This window comes from Rana temporaria, chromosome 4 (genome assembly GCF_905171775.1).
Source record: "Rana temporaria chromosome 4, aRanTem1.1, whole genome shotgun sequence".
NCBI lineage: Eukaryota > Metazoa > Chordata > Amphibia > Anura > Ranidae > Rana > Rana temporaria.
Window position 1 is genome coordinate 205728661 of NC_053492.1, and position 20970 is coordinate 205749630.

The following is a 20970-nucleotide window of genomic DNA, read 5'->3' on the forward strand; positions in this document are numbered from 1 at the left end:
AACTTGTGGCAGGTGACGTGGCCAGGTGACGTGTCAGGTGACATGGCAAGTGGACAATCCACAGCTTGTGGCAAGTGACACGCTAAATACAAGTACACTGCTGCTCTCTCAGCTGCTGCTACTCACCCTGGTCTCACAAAATGGCTGAAATGGTTAAATACTGTTTTTTGAGCTTAGGGAGGGTGTTATGATGTTTCTTAACTAAACGCTTATAGACGCAAACGCGGTAAAACGCTGCTAAACGCGGCTGCAATCGCGGAAAAACAGGCGTTTCAGCCTTTAAAAAAACGTGTGTTCAGCAGAGTTTGCACCGGCGTCTCGTGTGCATGGGGCCTTAAATAGAAGTTCTGCCCCCCCCCCCCACAAAAAAAATTAAAGGTCAGAAGCTACAAATACTGTAGCTGCTGACTTTTAATATTAGGACACCTGCCTGTCCGTCAATTCCATGATGTTGGCACGCCAGGCGATTTTTCAATCGGTTCTCGGGTGCTACCACCACCATTTGTGGTAAGGGAAAACGGCAGTGAAGCCTTTCAGCTTCCCAACCGCTTCCCTACTGCGCATATGTGAAGCACGCTGCACTTTCTAACTGGCCCGGTGGCCATTGAAGGATGAGGGAGGCAGAGGTCGCCACGGCGCAGTCTCCTGAAAGTGGGTGACAGGTACCTGCCCCCCACCCCCTCTGAAAGATGCCAAATGTGGGGGAGGAGGCAAATAAGCGGATCTTCCACTTTTAGGTGGAACTCTGCTTTAACCACTTAAGGACCGCCTCATGTACATATACGTCAGCAGAATGGCACAGGCAGGCACATCCACGTATATATACGTCCTCTGCTTGACGTGGGTCGGGGGTCCGATCGGGACCCCCCCCCCGTACATGCGGCGGTCCCCGTGGCTTCAGGAGCGATCCGGGACGACGGCTATTCGTTTATAGCCGCTCCGTCGCGATCGCTCCCCGGAGCTGAAGAACGGGGAGAGCCGTGTGTAAACACGGTTTCCCCGTGCTTCACTGTGTCGGCGCATCGATCACGTCATTCCCTTTATAGGGAAGACACGATCGATGACGTCATTCCTACAGCCACACCCCCCTACACTAGTAAACACATACACAGTGATCCCTAAATGTTACAGCGCCCCCTGTGTTTAACTCCCAAACTGCAACTGTCATTTTCACAATAAAGAATGCAATTTAAATGCATTTTTTGCTGTGAAAATGACAATTGTCCCAAAAATGTGTCAAAATTGTCCGAAGTGTCCGCCATAATGTCGCAGTCACGAAAAAAATCGCTGATCGCCGCCATTAGTAGTAAAAAAATAAAAATAAATAAAAATGCAAAAAAACTATCCCCTATTTTGTAAACACTATAAATTTTGCGCAAACCAACCGATAAACGATTATTGCGATTTTTTTTACCAAAAATAGGTAGAAGAATACGTATCGGCCTAAACTGAGGAAAAAAAATGTTATATATGTTTTTGGGGGATATTTATTATAGCAAAAAGTAAAAAATATTGCATTTTTTTCAAAATTGTCGCTCTATTTTTGTTTATAGCACAAAAAATAAAAACCGCAGAGGTGATCAAATACCACCAAAAGAAAGCTCTCTTAGTGGGGAAAAAAAGATGCCAATTTTGTTTGGGAGCCACGTCGCACGACCGTGCAATTGTCTGTTAAAGCGACGCAGTCCCGAACTGTAAAAACCCCTTGGGTCTTTAGGCAGCATTTTGGTCCGGGGCTTAAGTGGTTAAGCATTTAAAACCTTTATCTGAAAAGGAGAAAGCCTGTTACTGCAACTGCTTATAAAGTGTGAGCTGGGGTTTAACTTTAATTTGTTAGTCCATCTAAATCTGCCAGTCTGAAGGCCTGTACACACGATCAGAAAATCCCAAGTAAAATTTCGTCCGACGAACAATTTGCCGATTTTCTGATCGTTAGTATGGTGCTTTTGACACCTGACCCCAAATTTTCATATGACAAAAAGTGGATGTGCAGGCTGTAAAATTGTTGTCGTATGTGAACACAACGTCCGATTTTTGTTTAATTAGTACGTTTTCATCCAGAAAAAATCGTAAGAGCAAGACTACTGTCTGTAACTACACACCGTAATGCAAGGCTTTCTCCCTGGTGTGGAGTGTCGTGCTCGCCCCCTCACTTGGACTACAGGAGAGTTAGGACGCTCTCTACGTTACAGATAGAGAAAGGAGCTGTGTGTTAGTGGGCGTCCTGACTCTCTTGTCCAAGGGAGGGGGCAAGCACGACACTCCACACCAGGGATAAAGCCTTGCATTACTGTGTGGAGTTACAGACAGAACAGGAAGTGAGGATTTCTCAGAAGAAATAAGGACATTTAAAAGCAAAATGGAAGGATGAGGTAAGTGAAGGAGGACTGCACTAAGGTAAAGGAAGCTATTTAGGGAAAAAATTGTACATTTACAACCCCTTTAAATCCACAAGTGCTTTTGTTACCGCTAATATTCCTTTATATTGCCGCTTACAATTTACAAATGCAGCTATTCAGAATTTGGATGAAAGGTTTAGCTCTGGGAAACACTTTTTGAAAGATAAAAGTGCATTTTATATACAATTATATAGAGCAGAGCAAAATTAAAGCGGAGTTCCACCTAAAAATGGAACTTCCGCTTAACCCATTCCTCGCCCCCTTACATGCCACATTTGGCATGTCATTTTTTGGGGGGGGAGTGGGGGCTTCAGGAGAAGGGGACTTACTGTCCCACTTCCTCCTTCCGCCGAGGGGCTGGAAAGGCGATTAGCTTAATCGCCTTTTCACAACCCCTCCCTGTAGACGAGCACCTGTCCAATCGGACGGCGCCGCGCCGCTCGTGCATGCGCACTGCCGCTCGCGCATGCGCAGTGGGTGCCCGGCCGTGAAGCCGAAAGCTGTCACTGCCGGGTGCCCACACTAAGAATGAAGACGCCGGCCGCCGAAGGGGGGCGAGGAGCGGAGCCCCGGCCGGCGCGTCGCTGGAGCCGTGGAGCAGGTAAGTGTCTGTTTATTAAAAGCCAGCAGCTACACTTTTTGTAGCTGCTGACTTTTAATAAACTTAAAAAAAAGGTGGAAAACCCCTTTAAGGACAAATGGGGAGGAATGAGGGACAAATGAGGAGGAAAGAGGGACAGAGGGACATTGCTCCAAATCAGGGACAGTCCCTCGAAATCAGGAACAGTTGGGAGCTATGCACTAACACAATGGTGCATACTAGCACAATATGGCCTAAAGCTCCCAGAATTCGAGCGCTACATACAAACAGTATGAATCGCATCAATGAGAGCACCAATATGGCTGCCAAGAGCCATCACGGAGTAGTAATATGGCGCTCTAGGAAAAAGTGACTTCTCATAGTCACATGAACAGGAAGTAGCCTTCCTAGGACAATGCGCTCTGTTGCGTACACTGGGCTTGTACGTTTACGTATTACGTCTTGCAGCGTGCTCCCGGCGCCTGCGCGGATTGGTTGGCCTGTGTTCGCCTTTACCGGGATTCATTGGCAAACATGGAGGAAAAGAGCCGGAGTCAGCAAACACCCGCGGCTGGTAAAGGCAAGGAGGCCGGAGGAGAAGCACGCAGCACGGTGAAGGATAAGAAGGAGGAGCAGGAATTGGTGAGACTCGGCGAGGAGTGAGGCCGGCCATACTGTGTAGAGAGGAGCTGTGCGGGGGATAGAGCTGAGTCACTGGGGCCCATACACAACACAGGCGGGGGCACAGTCCTCGGGGCCTGCTACTAACAATGACATGGCACAGGACTGATTGAATGCACCTAGGAGAGGAGATCAATTAGGATGGATTGGGAACCCGGCATAAAGCATAGTGTTATGCAGGAGGATAGGAGCTACTGTCTAATAGTGACCGTACAATCTGATCTGTGAGGTGACCGTGCGATCTGATCTGTGAGGCGACCGTGCGATCTGATCTGTGAGGGGACCCTACGATCTGATGTGTGAGGGGACCCTACGATCTGATGTGTGAGGGGACCCTACGATCTGATGTGTGAGGGGACCCTACGATCTGATGTGTGAGGGGACCCTACGATCTGATGTGTGAGGGGACCCTACGATCTGATGTGTGAGGGGACCGTACGATCTGATGTGTGAGGGGACCGTACGATCTGATCTGTGAGGTGACCGTACGATCTGATCTGTGAGGTGACCGTACGATCTGATCTGTGAGGTGACCGTACGATCTGATCTGTGAGGTGACCGTACGATCTGATCTGTGAGGTGACCGTACGATCTGATCTGTGAGGTGACCGTACGATCTGATCTGTGAGGTGACCGTACGATCTGATGTGTGAGGGGACCCTACGATCTGATGTGTGAGGGGACCCTACGATCTGATCTGTGAGGTGACCCTACGATCTGATGTGTGAGGGGACCCTACGATCTGATGTGTGAGGGGACCCTACGATCTGATGTGTGAGGTGACCCTACGATCTGATGTGTGAGGGGACCCTACGATCTGATGTGTGAGGGGACCCTACGATCTGATGTGTGAGGGGACCCTACGATCTGATGTGTGAGGGGACCCAACGATCTGATGTGTGAGGGGACCCTACGATCTGATGTGTGAGGGGACCCTACGATCTGATGTGTGAGGGGACCCTACGATCTGATGTGTGAGGGGACCCTACGATCTGATGTGTGAGGGGACCCTACGATCTGATGTGTGAGGGGACCCTACGATCTGATGTGTGAGGGGACCCTACGATCTGATGTGTGAGGGGACCCTACGATCTGATGTGTGAGGGGACCCTACGATCTGATGTGTGAGGGGACCCTACGATCTGATGTGTGAGGGGACCCTACGATCTGATGTGTGAGGGGACCCTACGATCTGATGTGTGAGGGGACCCTACGATCTGATGTGTGAGGGGACCCTACGATCTGATGTGTGAGGGGACCCTACGATCTGATGTGTGAGGGGACCCTACGATCTGATGTGTGAGGGGACCCTACGATCTGATGTGTGAGGGGACCCTACGATCTGATGTGTGAGGGGACCCTACGATCTGATGTGTGAGGGGACCCTACGATCTGATGTGTGAGGGGACCCTACGATCTGATGTGTGAGGGGACCCTACGATCTGATGTGTGAGGGGACCCTACGATCTGATGTGTGAGGGGACCCTACGATCTCATCGTACAGTATTGTATACATCTACCAGCAATTGTGTTGTGCAAGGGCTGACCTGATTGTATACATATTGAATTAACCGTTTAAGTTTGTCCTCGTATTACATTGTTCTGGTAAACCTAATGGAGATTGTACAATTAGAACGTATAGTGTATGGTCCCCTTTAAAGGAGGTTATTCACTTAACGCCAAATCGTGTACCTGTTATGTCATGTAGCTTTAGGTGCTTGTACTGGGGTGATGCCTGCAGCTACAGCCATCATCTCTGTATTTTTTAAAGTTTACCATAGAGATTATAGAGGGCTGGAAGGTCCCAGATGTCCTCTGTGGTACAGGAAGCAATGTCACTTCCGAGTTCTCGGGTGTAAACGTCGCCATTTTTTGTGTGAAGCATCTGAACACATCTCACTTTGTGTAATCGAATGCTTTTAGGGCAGGGGAGACGTTTGGGGTCAAAAAGACAGATTTAAAGAAACAATATAAAATAAATATATATATATATATATATATATATATATATATATATATATATATATATATATATATATATATATATATATAATTTTCAGTTTTCTGTGCTCGCGCACAAAGGCGAATGCACACATACGTAAACAGCGATTGTCCCACACAAAAGGTATTGCAGCGAAGAGCAATAATTCTAGCTTCTGACCTCCAGTGTAACTCTAAACTAGTAACCTGTAAAGGCTTTTAAAGCGGCGCAGTTCCACAAGCGCGTACAATTTTAAAGCATGACATGTTGGGTATCTTTTTACTTGGCGCAACACAATCTTTTATATCTAGGTCTGAAACAATTAATCAATAACTAATTGATTAAGAAGTTAATCGATTACCGTTTTCATAATCGGCCAGTAACATGGGGGTTAAAACAAAAATTGGCACTTTATAGTACAAAAAGAGCAAATCGCTACTGTAAATATTACTTTCACTGTCACACAGTAAAAAAAATTAACCCCTTACAGTAGCGATTATTTGCTCTTTTTGTACTAATTTTAGTTTTTTTAACCCCCATTATGTTACTAAACATCTCAGGCCTGGGTTCACACCTCTGTTTTTTGCAGAAACGCACTACAGTTCATTTACATGTTTTCCTATGGGACACGTTCACATCCTTTTTTATTTTTTTTCAGCTGCTGCCTATTTTGTAGTGCTATTTTGTTTTTTAGTTCAATATACTTCAATGGAGAAGCTGCAGAAAAGTGTGTTATGCGTTTTTGCAGCAATTTGTGTTTTTTTTTTAATCTGCCCAAACACAAATTGGCCAAAAAAAAAAGTAAAATGCAAATCGCCGTAAAGGTAACCCCCTTGGGAGACTGCTTCCTAGAGGGGGTTAGCTCTTGCGGGGAGCTACGAGAGCCGCCGTGGGACCCCAAAAGAGGACATTCGGGGCCACTCTGTGCAAAACGAACTGCACAGTGGAGGCAAGTATGACATGTTTGTTTTAAAAATTAAAACAAAAAATTAACCCATAGTATCCCTTTAATGTAACAAGTGAAGAGAGTTCTCTTCTCACTCAGCTGTCAAAAAAAAAATTAGATCAAAGGGATGAACTTGGTCTGATATGATTGAAGTTTAACCGCTTAAGACCCGGACCATTATGCAGGTAAAGGACCAGGCCCCTTTTTGCGATTCGGCACTGCGTCGCTTTAACTGACAATTGCGCGGTCGTGCGACGTGGCTCCCAAACAAAATTGGCGTCCTTTTTTCCCCACAAATAAAGCTTTTTTTTTGGTGGTATTTAATCGCCTGCAGTTTTTTTATTTTGCGCTAGAAACAAAAATAAAGCGTCAATTTTGGAAAAAAAATGCAATATTTTTAACTTTTTGCTATAATATTCACAAAAAAGATATAAAATTTAGGCCGATACGTATTCTTCATATTCTTGGTAAAAAAAAAACACAATAAGCGTTTGGTTTGCGCAAAAGTTCGAGAGTTTACAAAATAGGGGATAGTTTTATGGCATTATTATTATTATTATTATTATTATTATTATTATTATTTTTTTTTTTTTTAACTAGTAATTGCGGCGATCAGTGATTTTTTTTTTTTTTTTTTTTTTTTTTTCTTTTCGTGATTGCGACATTATTGTGGACGCATCAGACACTTTTGACACTATTTTGGGACCATTGTCATTTTTACAGCGAACAGTGCTATAAAAATGCACTGGTTACTGTAAAAATGACACTGGCAGTGAAGGGGTTAACCAGTAGAGGGCGCTGTAGGGGTTAAGTGTGCCCTAAGGGAGTGTTCTTACTGTGGGGGGGGGGCGGCGTGGCTGTGCTTGTATAGTCACTGATCGTCGTTCCCTAACAGGGAACAGACGATCAGTGACAGCCACACTAGGAAGCACGGGGGAGGGATTTGTTTACACTTGCCTCTCACCATTCTTCGTCTCTGTGACCCGATCGCGGGACACCGGCGGCGATTGGGTCCGCTGTTCCCGCGGGGACGGTCACTGAAAAGAGGACCGGTGCACTGCGCGACCCACGGCTGGGCTCTTAAAGGGGACGTACATGTACGCCCTTGTGCCCAGCCGTGCCATTTTGTCAACGTATATCGTCGTGCGGCGGTCCTCAAGTGGTTAAAGACTAAACCTTTTTCTGACACTTGTTTCTTACAAAGTTAAAATTTAATATTTTTTTTGCTAGAAAATTACTTGGAACCTCCATACATTATATATTTTTTCAGCAGAGACCTTAGAAAATAAAATGGCGGTTGTTGCAATACTTTATGTCACACTGTATTTGCGCAGCGGTCTTTCAAACACAAATTTTTATTTTATTTTTTGGAAAAAACTAAGCAGTAAAGTTAGCCCAAATATTTCTTTTTTTTTTTTAATGTGAGAGATGGTACGCCGTGAGAATTGTGATCTTTCTTCCAAGCAAAAAAATTGTGATTCTCATTTTAGCCAGAATTGTGCAGCTCTAGTTTAGATACATACATGGTACAATCTGATTGTAGAATCTTCTTTACGGTAATGATACACTATACCAGGGGTTGACAAATTTGCTTGGAATCTAGGAGCCAGCTAAAAAAGTTAGGAGCCAGAAAACGCACCCCGTCCCGACGAGCTTGCACGTAGAAGCGAACACATACGTGAGCAGCGCCTGCATATGTAAACGGTGTTCAAACCACACATGTGAGGTATCACCACGATTGTTAGAGCGAGAGCAATAATTCTAGCCCTAGACCTCCTCTGTAACTCAAAACATGCAACCTGAAGATTTTTTTTAAACGTCGCCTATGAAGATTTTAAAGGGTAAAAGTTTGTTGGCATTCCACGAGTGGACGCAATTTTGAAGCGTGACATGTTGGGTATGAATTTACTCGGCGTAACATTATCTTTCATAATATTAAAAAAAATGGGGATAACTTTACTGTTGTCTTATTTTTTAATTAAAAAAGGTGTAATTTTTTCCCAAAAAAGTGCGCTTCTAAGACCGCTGCGCATATACGGCGTGACAGAAAGTATTGCAACAATCGCCATTTTATTCTCTAGGGCAGTGGTCATCAACCCTGTCCTCAGGGCCCACTAACAGGCCAGGTTTTATGTATTACCTTGGGGAGATGCAGACTAGAATACTGCAATCACTGAGCAGCAAATTATATCACCTGTGATGTATTTCAGCTATCTTGCAAACCTGGCCTGTTAGCGTGCCCTGAAGACAGGGTTGATGACCACTGCTCTAGGGTGTTAGGATAAAACACATATATATATATATAAATGTTTGAGGGTTCTAGTTAGAGGGAAAAAGATGGCAGTGAAAATAGTGAAAAATTACATTAGAATTGCTTTTTAACTTGTAATACCAACGGCCACCACCAGATGGCGCCAGCTCACACATCTGGTGGTAATAACTTGTAATACCAACGGCTCACCACCAGATGGCGCCAGCTCTTTTTTTTTTTTTTTTTTTTTTGCCCACCTTCCAAGCCAAGTCGCCAGGACACCATTTCTAGTCGCCATGGCGACCTGGCGCTTGGGATTTGTCGAGCCCTGCACTATACAGTCTGTATAGTCTTCTTCCTTTTTTTTTTTTGTGTAAGGGGGGAACTAATGCGCAAAACCAACCTAACCGTAAATATCTAAAAAATATCAGCTAAAATGTATAAAAGCAGCAGCCACTACCAAAATAGTGCTCACGCACCAAAAGACATATGTAAAAAGGGGTATGTAGAGGCGCTTGCCAGTTAAAATAAATAAATAACTATGATGCCAAATATCGCACAGCAACGTATGGATAATGATCATTAAATCCAATATATATGTTCCACTCCTTTTTTTCCAATACCTTCAAAGCATACAACCTGGTAAATTATGCTTTGAAGGTATTGGAAAAAAAGGAGTGGAACATATATATTGGATTTAATGATCATTATCCATACGTTGCTGTGCGATATTTGGCATCATAGTTATTTATCTATTTTAACTGGCAAGCGCCTCTACATACTTCTTTTTTTTTTTTATTAGTTATACAAGAGACATAGAAAACAAAACGGCAGCCGGCCAGTATTTGCTGAGCCGACCAAGGGCCAACATGGCCCCATTACACAGGTACAAACAATGACCTCTATCTAACATAGACAGAGCCTGACTAACAATTTAACAAAACAAGAACACTCAACCCCCCACCTCCCCAGCAATATTCGGAACCTTATGCACCCCACAACCCCTCCTGCTCGGATTCCGCAGTAGGACCTCTATGCGTCTAACTCATCTACACAACATAAAGCAAAGTACATACCATCACCCCACAGTGAGCCAGTCCCCAATTAAAGACATCAACCCAGAGTCAAATCCGAGTTATACCATGCCCGCCACACCTTATCAAACTTCCCTCTGCACCCCCTCGATAAGTACGTTGACTTGTAATATGGCATCATAGAATTAACTAAGCCCTTTCTGAAACCCAATGTAGGGGCCCCCGGTCTGCGCCACCGTAATAATATGGCCTTTCTTGCATAGAATAAAAGTATATTGAGTAGAGTCCTGTGCGCCCTAGACGGGACCACATCCTTGACCAGCCCCAAGAGGCACACCCGAACCGTCACCGGAACAGGAGACATCAAAATATCCGATATGCAAGATGTAACCTCTGTCCAAAATATGGAGATCCGAGGGCAGCTCCAGAAGACATGTTCCGCAGCCGCTGGAGCAAACGTACATCTCCAGCACTCTGCCTGTACTGCCGGATAAATAGACGCCAGCCTAGCAGGTGTATAATAAATCCTATGGAGGGATTTAAAATGGATAAGTCTATCCCTAGCTGACACCAGGTGCTGGAAAGGGTGTGCCCACATGTCATCCCAATCCTCCCCCTGAATGTCCGGGACCTCCGCCTCCCACCGCTCTCTACACTTGTGGACCGCCCTGGGGCTAGTAGCGAACAACCTTTTGTAAGAAACTGACAGAGTTTTGGTGAGACCCTCCGTCATCAGCAGATTCTCCAGATCTGAAGATATGGACTCTACTGTATAGTCTTCTTAAAGCGGAGTTCCACCTAAACAAAAATTATTACAAATACTGCAGCTGCTGATAATTAATAAATGGACACTTATCTGTCCAGGGTGCCCGTGATGTCGGAAGCCGAAGACGAGCAGTCGCCCGTCTCTCGGCTGCCCCCGCCGCCATCCTCGGTGAGGGAACCAGGAAGTGAAGCGTTGCGGCTTCACTGTCTGGTTCTCTACTGCACATGCGCGAGTCACAGCAATTGTAATGTAATTTTTCACTATTTTCACTGTCCTCTTTTTCCCTCTAATTAGAACCCCCAAACATAATATTATATATATATATATATATATATATATATATATATATATATATATATATATATATATATATATATATATATAGGCTGTTAGTGATTAAAATTTTTGTGTTCGATTAATTGTTTTTTTTTTTTATCGATTAATCGACTAATTTCGATTAATTATCACGCACATACAGATCCAACTACTTTTAGCTGATCTCCTCCTTGCAGGCTGATTCCCAGTGCAGCTACCAACCACTGGAAAAATGGATAGCAGGATACAAAAAACACACAAAGGCAGCGCTCGATGGGAATAGCATTAAAACTTTTATAGTCTTCAAGTGGGTAACAAAATAAATATTGCACTGGAGATAAAATCGATGTAGCTACATAAACTGTAAAAATGGTGCGAGTAATACCAAACGGTAGCAAAAGCAGTCCTAAAAACATGTAGCTAAGTATGATACTGGTATAAAAATGTGTACGATGATACCACTGCTGAATTCAGATGAGGAGGGGTTAACATCAGTCCGTCGGCATGTAGATGTCCCGTGAAGGGAACTATCACAACTCCCAGTGGATGGCTGTAGAATCCCAGGTTGATAGAGGGAAGTGTAACAGCCCTTGCGTGTGGCAGATAGGAAGGTCCCGCCGGCATGCAGATATGATGGCACAGCAATGGAGCCCTTCATACGGACACAGCAAGCCCCGCAGGTGTCCGTGACGTCACCGGATCTCCGACGAAACTCCCTGAAGGCCTGGAAGCCGGCGGAGAGGTGAGTACCAATCAAAAAAATTTTGATCGATCAAATAAATTAAAGATTAATCGATGAATTAATAGTTAATTTCCACAGCCCTAATATATATATATATATATATATATATATATATATATATATATATATATATATATATATATATATATATATATATATATATATATATATATATATATATATATATATATATATATATATATATATATATATATATATATATATAATATATATTAAAAAAAAAAAAAAATTTTTATAACACCCTAGAGAATAAAATGGCGATTGTTGCAATACTGTCTGTCATGCTATATTTGTGCAGCGGTCTTGCAAGCTTTCTTTTTTGGGAAAAAATTACACTTTTTTTTTAATTAAAAAATAAGACAACAGTAAAGTTATCCCCATTTTTTTTTTTTATATTATGAAAGATAATGTTACGCCGAGTAAATTCATACCCAACATGTCACGCTTCAAAATTGCGTCCGCTCGTGGAATGCCGACAAACTTTTACCCTTTAAAATCTCCATAGGCGACGTTTAAAAAAAATCTTCAGGTTGCATGTTTTGAGTTACAGAGGAGGTCTAGGGCTAGAATTATTGCTCTCGCTCTACCAATCGCGGCGATACCTCACTTGTGTGGTTTGAACACCGTTTACATATGCGGGCGCTACTCACGTATGTGTTCACTTCTGCGCGCAAGCTCGTCGGGACGGGGCGTGTTTTCTGGCTCCTAACTTTTTTAGCTGGCTCCTAGATTCCAAGCAAATTTGTCAAACCCTGATTTAAATGGAAGCCCAATGTAAGGGCCATTCTCCCACACAGACCTTTGATGGACTAATTGTAGCAGGGATGACCTGAAACATTTCAAGGGTTTCTCTGGTGTAAGGTTTGTGACCTTAGTATGCCCACATTACTACAGAGTTTTGGCAGATGAGCACATCCAGAGAGCATAGACAGATATGAGAAAAACGTTAATGTTAAGTATGGCCAGTGCTGTGTGTCATATATACAATGCAGGATCAGATCGGGCAGGAAAACGGCTGACAATGGAAAAGGGGTTGTTTGGAGGCCTTGTTTAGCTTTTCCAAATAATGTTTTCCCAGCAAGTACATGTATGATCAGAGCAATACATTACATATCCTTTTATATTTACAAACCTGGTATCCAGAAGAACTTAAAAACATAAAGGATTTACTGTAAAAATATATTTACAAACAGGACATTAACAGAGTATATTTGTAAGGGCTCATTCAGACTGCAGATTAGTGGCATCCTATATGCAGCCACCCCATGGAAGTGGATGCACACCCAGTGTCAGGACAGACACAATCGCAAGTGTCAAAGTTTGACATGTGAGCAGAAGCAGGTGCACAGATCCAACCACCGAGCCTCTGCGTTCAGATCCATGCTCGTGCGTCGAGCTTTGGCGAGTTTGTCGAGTTTCCGTGCCGGTGCTGCGTGTACCTCCACTTCTATTGGCTGTCTGCACGCAGCTCCAGCGTGGATGTACGCGTTTTTTGTAGTGGCTCTGCACAGAGATTGGAACTAATCTGCCATCTGAATGGGCTCTCCACTGAGATAAAACCTTACCTGTAGATCTATAATACATTTTGTGGGTAGAGAGTTCATGATAAATACTTACAGCAAACAGGGACATTTGTATCTAATAGCAGTTTTGTGGTAAGTGCTAGGGACAGCATAACAAAGAGCTTTACTCTTTAACTTTTAAAGCTAGTTTTTTGTTTTTTAACAGTTTTATACCATTAAACCATATTCTATATGGCAACATAAGGCTCATAAATAGTGTTTTTTTCCCCTATTTTTATAATGGAGCATAATGAGAGATTTTAACTAGACTTTTAAATGTATTTTGTTAACATCAACTAGAATTGGAAAACAGTCCAAGTAGTTTGGATTCATACAGGAGTAGTCCACCTCTGCATTCCAGCTGTGGATAAACTACAAATCCCACATACAGCTTAAAATGAAAGTAAACCCTCCATTACAACTTTCACCTACAAGTAAGCCAAGATTAAGGCTTACCTGTAGGTGTTTGCAATATCTCCTAAACCTACACAGTTTAGGAGATATTTGCCAAAGAGAATGTACCGCTGTCTACGGCACAGGCGCATTGAGAATGCCAGTTTTCTGAATGGAGAATGCCGGCTTTTAACGCTCCTGCACGCATGCGTGGAGTCACGTCATCGCCGCTTCTGCCAATCACGGCGCCGGAGTGGCGATACCCGGAAGTAACCTGCTTGTGCACGGAAGTGACGTAATTTCTGTTGGCCCTTTAAAAACGGGCAAAGAATGAAAGAGCCGAAGATTGAAACCCGAAAGAAGAGTGGCAGGTGAGTTTAGTGCAGCTCCTGCTGCTGTCTCTAAGCCTGTGAGAAGAGAGAGAGCTGACAAAGCAGCAACTCTCGTGCACAGAGCTGGGTCGAGTGAATTGAAATCGGGCTCAGATAAGTATTAGTTGGACACTGGGAGGCAGTGCTGCACTCCTTCTTTTTTTTTATTTTTTTTTTTTTTAACCTTTGCAATGAATGCATTAAGGTAAAAAACCTTCAGCCTTTAGAATCAACTTTTTTTTTTTTTTACTGTAAACTGATGTTTTTCACATAAGTGCATAGAAAATTGCTTAATATTTTGTGTGGGAATATAATATGTAACCTCTTTTTAATTAAATTACTTAAGAGCATTAATATAAACCTTCAGGCTTATGCCTAGTAAGTTGTGTTCTTATGTGATACATGGACTCCTGATGAGCCTTTTTGTTTATCTCTTACAGTCTGAAGAAGACAGGCAACTACAAGATGAACTTGAAATGCTCGTGGAACGTTTGGGGGTCAGTACCTTTTTTTGTCATCTTTTTTTTTTTTTTTTTTTTTTTTTTTTTTCCCGAATATTCTTTTTATCAAAGTTTTACAGGTTGACAAGAAAATGCACCCACAAAGTGCGCTATCCACACCCTATCTATATTTGAGAACATGTATAGACGGTACATAAACAGGAAGCTTTGCAGCTCACTATAGAATATATATATTCCAATGGTTGCCACTGCACACACATCAGAGAATATATGGGCCCAGGTGCACACGATCTCAACTTTCTAAACAGTATATAAATGTTAATACAGCAGATATACATGTAAAACCAATGTAGGGAGATTTGGTTAATCCCTGTGTATCATCTAAGGCTGTTCACTTCACTGGGGGTATGGAGGGTTTACATCCACTTTAAGATGCATGGAAATTTTTTCGCAAGATAACAGAACAAATGATTTTTGTGTAGTTGGTATAGTATTTGTACCGAAAAAAATTGTGACCAAGAATGCGCATGCTTGGAAATTAAACAATACTTCGATCTTTTACGAGTGACCTATTTGTTTTCGATATGAGACTAGCATGCAAAAAAGTGGACGAATATTCATCCAATATTCTCAGCGTGTGTGTGTGTATAAGGCTGCTTTCACACTGAGTCGTCGCGGCTTTACCGTTGTTTTTGTGGCGCTATTCGGCTGCTAGCGGGGGTTAAAACACACCCATAGCGGTCGAAAAACCACCTGGCGCTGCTCATTTCAATGGTATACAACTCTCCTACAGCACCTCAAAGATGAGGCTAGCAGAACCCTTTTTTTCGTCCTGCCAGTGCACCACTCTGGTGTGAAATCCCTTGGGGTTGAAGGAAGAGGCTCTTTCAGGGTGCTTTGCAGGTGCTATTTTTTGGAACTATAGCGCCTGCAAAAGCGCCTTAGTGTGAAAGTAGTCTTAAGGACAGCCTCAGACTACCAGCCAAATTATGCCCTTAATGTTACTCCCCACCCACATATCCTATGACTAATCCACTGTGGGCAAGGGGAAATGCATCTTCCTACTTAGTTGTACCTGATTATCTTCAGCCATCTGTCCTGTACAGCCTTCTACCACACACAGAATTTACATAGAATCTGTCAGCAGCACATAGTAGGGGGTCGGGGATATGAATTCACACACTGCACAGCTCAGAGAGAACAACTCTGAAGGGAGGGAAGAGACACACCCCCCTTCTCGCTCTACATGGAGAACAGGCTCTCGATCTCGATCACCACCTTCTTTTTTTTTTTTTTCTTTTTTTTTTTTCTTCTTCCTCTTTCTTGGTGTTGATAAAAGCTGTCAGAAATGACTACAGATAAGAGGGGCAGGGAGGCAGAGAGAAATCAGTCAGAGCTTTGGATGGAGAGACGTTCACAGAATAAAAGGGTGCCCTTTGTTCAGATTTCAAATTTCATATCTAATTTGTTTTTCTGAAGTGTAACTGGGATTATTTGATGGTGGTATTCTGTATAAGAGCTCATTTACGCAGGTACAAAAAAAAGTTGCCTCTAGATGGGTAGAGCAGATAGTTTTGTAGGCATCTAAATGCAGCACTATAGTAACGAGCCATACACCTCTACATTCGAAAAAGTGTGCTCCATTTGGCTAAGCACAAACAATGTAGGACACAGCGGCAGATTTTACATGCATAGATCTGCAGATTCTACATGCATCTGCACATAACTGTGTATATACACGCATAAACGTGAGCACTATAGTTGCGTTTTCTAGCAAAGGATCTTCTAGCTCTGCCAACAAGAACATTTATTTCATGCAAAAATTACACGCATGCCTGTGCGAATGAGCCCTAAAGGGGTTAAGTTATGTGGATAAACAATACATAATTTTTCTACTTTTTGTAAGGATTTATTTATGTGTGTTGTGCCACTCTAGGAGACGGACAGCTCCCTTTATAAGCCAGCTTTGGAGGAGTTGCGAAGGCAGATCCGATCCTCCACTACCTCCATGACTTCTGTTCCTAAACCTCTGAAATTCTTGCGACCACAGTATGGCAAACTTAAGGAGATATATGAGAGTATGGCTCCTGGAGAAAATAAGGTGAGTCGGGAAAATCCAATGTGTCTGATTAAAGCGGTGGTTCACCCTTAGAGGGCACTTTTTCCCCTTCGCTTCATGCTCGTTTTTACTAGGGGAATCTGCTATTTGTTTTAAAATATGAGCATTACTTACCCATTTACGAGATGCATCCTCTCCGTCGCTTCCGGGTATGGGCTGCGGGAATGGGCGTTCCTTCTTGATTGACAGTCTTCCGAGAGGCTTCCGACGGTCGCATCCATCGCGTCACGATTTTCCGAAAGAAGCCGAACGTCGGTGCGCAGGCGCAGTATAGAGCCGCACCGACGTTCGGCTTCTTTCGGCTACGAGTGACGCGATGGATGCGACCGTCGGAAGCCTCTCGGAAGACTGTCAATCAAGAAGGAACGCCCGCTCCCGAAGACCCATACCCGGAAGCGACGGAAGAAGATGCATCTCGAAAACGGGTAAGTACGGATCATATTTTAATACAAATAGCCGATTCCCCTAGACCGAACGAGCAGGAATCTAAGGGGGAAAAGGGGAAAATTTTTATAAATGGGTGAACTCCCGCTTTAAGTGAGAGGGAGGTTCAGTATGTTTGAGTAGAATACTTTCCAGACTGTCGTCACTGCAGCCTTAAAACTGACAGCTGCTGCTGTGTCATATGTTCCTGTATGCTGTACGCAATCTTATCTTTTTCAATAAAAAGTTATTTGAGAAAAAACTGACAGCTGCATGCTAAAACTGAGGTTTTAGTGTGCAGGCGGGTGACCGGGCCCTGAAAAGTGCTACAGAACACTTGCCTAAAGTTGCGATGCTATAACTAGCAAATTTTTTTTGTAGTCCATATTTCTATGTAGTGAATTTAAGGGTACTATCAAGTTCTTTGCAGTAATGTTAAGGAGTAATTTATCAAGAACGTGATTTTCAGAATTGCATTTTCTACTTTTTACAGCGGTTTGCTGCTGATATCATTTCTGTTCTCGCTATGACTATGAGTGGAGAAAGAGAATGCCTGAAGTACAGACTGTTTGGCTCACAAGAAGAGCTGGCCTCCTGGGGGCATGAATATGTCAGGTAAAATAGTGAACCTTGCATTTAAATACTCTTCTTCAGAAAAGCACGTGTAAATAGTGCACTGTCGTCTTGGGTTGCCTGTGAACAATAAAAATCTTTGAATTCATCGGTGGCTAGTGGGACCAGTTAGTTTTTTTTTTTTCTGTTTTGTGTTTTTGTTACATTATCAGGATATTTGTGAAAATCAGTGTTGTATCTGTAGGTTTCTTATTCACTTTTACTGACTTGTGTGTTCTTTAATAGGCACTTGTCTGGTGAAGTTGCTAAAGAATGGCAAGAAGTGGAGGAATCTGATAAATCTCAGCGAGATACACTGCTGACTTTGGTGAAGGAGATTGTCCCATATAATATGGCACACAATGCTGAGCATGAAGCTTGCGACCTTCTTATGGAGATCGAGCAAATGGACATGCTGGAAAAATACATTGATGACAATGCCTATGCTAAAGTATGCCTCTATTTGACCAGGTGAGACTATGCAAATGTTTCTGGCTCGCTGCAAACACATGATACTGTGTTCTTTTTTTTATTGGGCATTGATATTTCCAGCGAATGCTTGTTTTGCTTAGTTTGTGCATTGCGAACCTGAGAAATTATGTGTTTGTTTTTGATCAGTCTGTTTTTTTGCTTTAGTGCTTTATGGGGATTGTGGCTAATATGCCTTTTTTATCTTTCATGCAGTTGTGTGAGTTATGTCCCAGAGCCAGAGAGCTCTTCTCTCCTGCGCTGCGCACTTTCTATCTTCCGCAAGTTTAACCGTTATCCAGAGGCACTACGCCTTGCTCTGATACTGAATGATATGGAACTAGTGGAGGACATCTTTACTTCTTGCAAGGATGTGTAAGTGTATTCTACTATGTATTTTATGTACTATTTAAAATTATGACCATTGTAAACTTTTTTTTATTTGGTTTTGTGTTTTAGGTATTTGTTTTACTAATTCTGTGTACAGACTTAAAGCGGAGTTCCAGCCTTTTTTATTTTTATTTAAAGTCGGCAGCTACAAAAATGGTAGCTGCTGGCTTTTAATAAACAGACACTTGCCTGCTCCACTGTCCAGCGACACGGCCGCCCGCACTCCCGGGCACTCGCTGCGCATGCTGCGCTGCACTCTAGGAGTGGACAGGCAATCGCCTAAGGCGATATGACGAGTCGCCTAAGCGAGCCCTGGGCGGAAGGAGGAAAAAATTACATGCCAAATGTGGCATCTAAGGGGGCGAGGAGTGCTTTAAGAGGAAGTTCCACTTTTGGGTGGAACTCCGCTTTAACTGTTTAACAGTACCTTTATGGTTGTTATCTAAACCACAAATAACTTCTTTACCCATAGGTTTTCCATTCTTTGCTGCTTCTGTAGATTGTCAAGTGGAGCTTGTTTATCCACAAGGCAACCTAGGCAGAAATGTAGAGACCTGGGGGCTGTTCAGGTAGGCCAGTCACATGGTTTGCTTTTGCAGTAAACAAAGTGCAACTAGACAAAGCTGTGCACCGGCCTTTCATTTCACAAAATAAAAAGCACTTGTAGGAGGTCTGTCTGGTTTTAGGAGTGCCTACTAGGTTAGGCAGTGCCAATGCAGATGAGGTTGCCCCTTTGGACCTATTGCAGCCCTTTTCATTGTTATGCTGTGGGACAGGAGTGATACCCATGGATGGACCATCTGCACCAGATGCAATACTTTTCATCAATATGGGGTGGACTGAAAGACAGGCCATTGAGTGTAGATGAGTTACTCGGTAATCAAATAATCTGCCATGGGGCAGGCAGGCCAGGGAGTGTATATGGGTTGCTCAATGATCTAATAATCTGACACTAAGGGGCAGGTTTACTGAAACTGGAAAGTGCAAAATCTGGTGCAAATGTGTATAGTAATCCGCTTCCAGGTTTTAGGCTGGGTTCACACTATACTACATGACAGCAGTACGACTTTCATCCTACTTTGCGACATCTGTCCTACATTGATCCTACATTGGTCCTACATCCATCCAACTTTCATGAACAGGATACTACTTTGAACCGACTTTGTGATAGTCTGACTTGTTCTTTGACCAATCAAAACAATCCCAGAGTGAGATAAGTTCCTTTTACTGCTGCTGTAATCACATGTCGGATATCTGGTAAGGACAAGGCTCCTACTTTGGTCCGACTTCAATGATATTCAATGGGCTGAAGTAGGACCAAAGTAGTACAGGGAGCATTTTCAAAGTCGGACCGACTTGTGTAGGACCAGTTAAGACGGCTCTCATAGGGAAACATTGATTTTCACACGTCATGCTACATGAGCTCCCAATGTAGGAGCGTTTGTCGGACAAGTGTGAACCCAGCCTCCATTGAACAAGCTGAAGTTAGAAGCTGATTGGCTATAATGCACAGGTGCACCAGATTCTGAGTGCTTCAGTTTTAGTAAATCTCCCCCTAAGGGCCAGTTCACACCACATGTAGTTCCATGTGCTTTTTTCATAAAAGCATGCACTGTGTTTTCTATGTATTCCAATGCCTCTAGTTCACACCGATGCAGTCAGTTCCTGCACTGGAAACTGACTGGACCTGACTGCACTGGTGTGAACTAGAGCCATTAGAACACATGGAAAACATTGTGCATGCATTTTAAGGGCCAGTTCACACCACAAAAATGCACTCGTACGTTCTGGATCAGTTTTTGCTTACAGTTCACACCACACTCAGTTCCAGTGTGTTTTTGATACAATTTATTAGGTTCCAGTACAGTTCTGTGCAGGAAAAAAAATGCAGCATGCGCTTTTTTTTTTTTTTTTTTCTCTGCACCGAAAACTGACTGCATGGTGTGAACTAGAGCCATTTCAATACATGTAAAACACTGCATGCATTTTTAGTGCAGAAAAAATATGCACGGAACTGCATCTGGGGTGATCTAGCACTAAGGCCCCATACACACGAGAGAATTTATCCGCGGATACGGTCCAGCGGACCGTTTCCACGGATAAATCCTCTCAAAGATTTCCGCAGATTTCGATGCGATGGAGTGTACACACCATCGCATTGAAATCCGCGCGGAAATCCTCTGGCGATGACGTGTCGCGCCGTCGCCGCGATTATGACGCGGCGACGGGCGCGACGCTGTCATATAAGGAATTCCACGCATGCGTCAAATCATTACGACGCGTGCGGGGAATCCCTTTGGACGAATGGATCCGGTAAGTCTGTACAGACGAGCGGATCCATCCGTTGGAATGGATTCCAGCAGATGGATTTGTTGTGCATCACAGCAAATATCCGATCTGCTGGAATCCATCCCAGAGGAGATTTCTCCGCGGAAACAGATCCGCTGGCGTGTAC

At 43.3% G+C, this 20970-nt stretch overlaps 1 protein-coding gene across 1 annotated transcript in view; it reads left to right on the top strand.

Annotated features, from left to right (window-relative positions):
• Positions 1-3450: 3450 nt before the first annotated feature.
• The window catches only part of PSMD2 (proteasome 26S subunit ubiquitin receptor, non-ATPase 2), a 35763-nt gene continuing 18243 nt past the window's right edge, over positions 3451-20970 (top strand). Inside the window, exons 1-6 of the mRNA XM_040349775.1 lie at positions 3451-3621; positions 14483-14539; positions 16440-16604; positions 17539-17660; positions 17904-18128; positions 18342-18500. Coding sequence (XP_040205709.1) covers positions 3514-3621; positions 14483-14539; positions 16440-16604; positions 17539-17660; positions 17904-18128; positions 18342-18500 — 836 coding nt within the window. The 5' untranslated portion in view covers positions 3451-3513. The remainder of the gene's footprint in view (positions 3622-14482; positions 14540-16439; positions 16605-17538; positions 17661-17903; positions 18129-18341; positions 18501-20970) is intronic.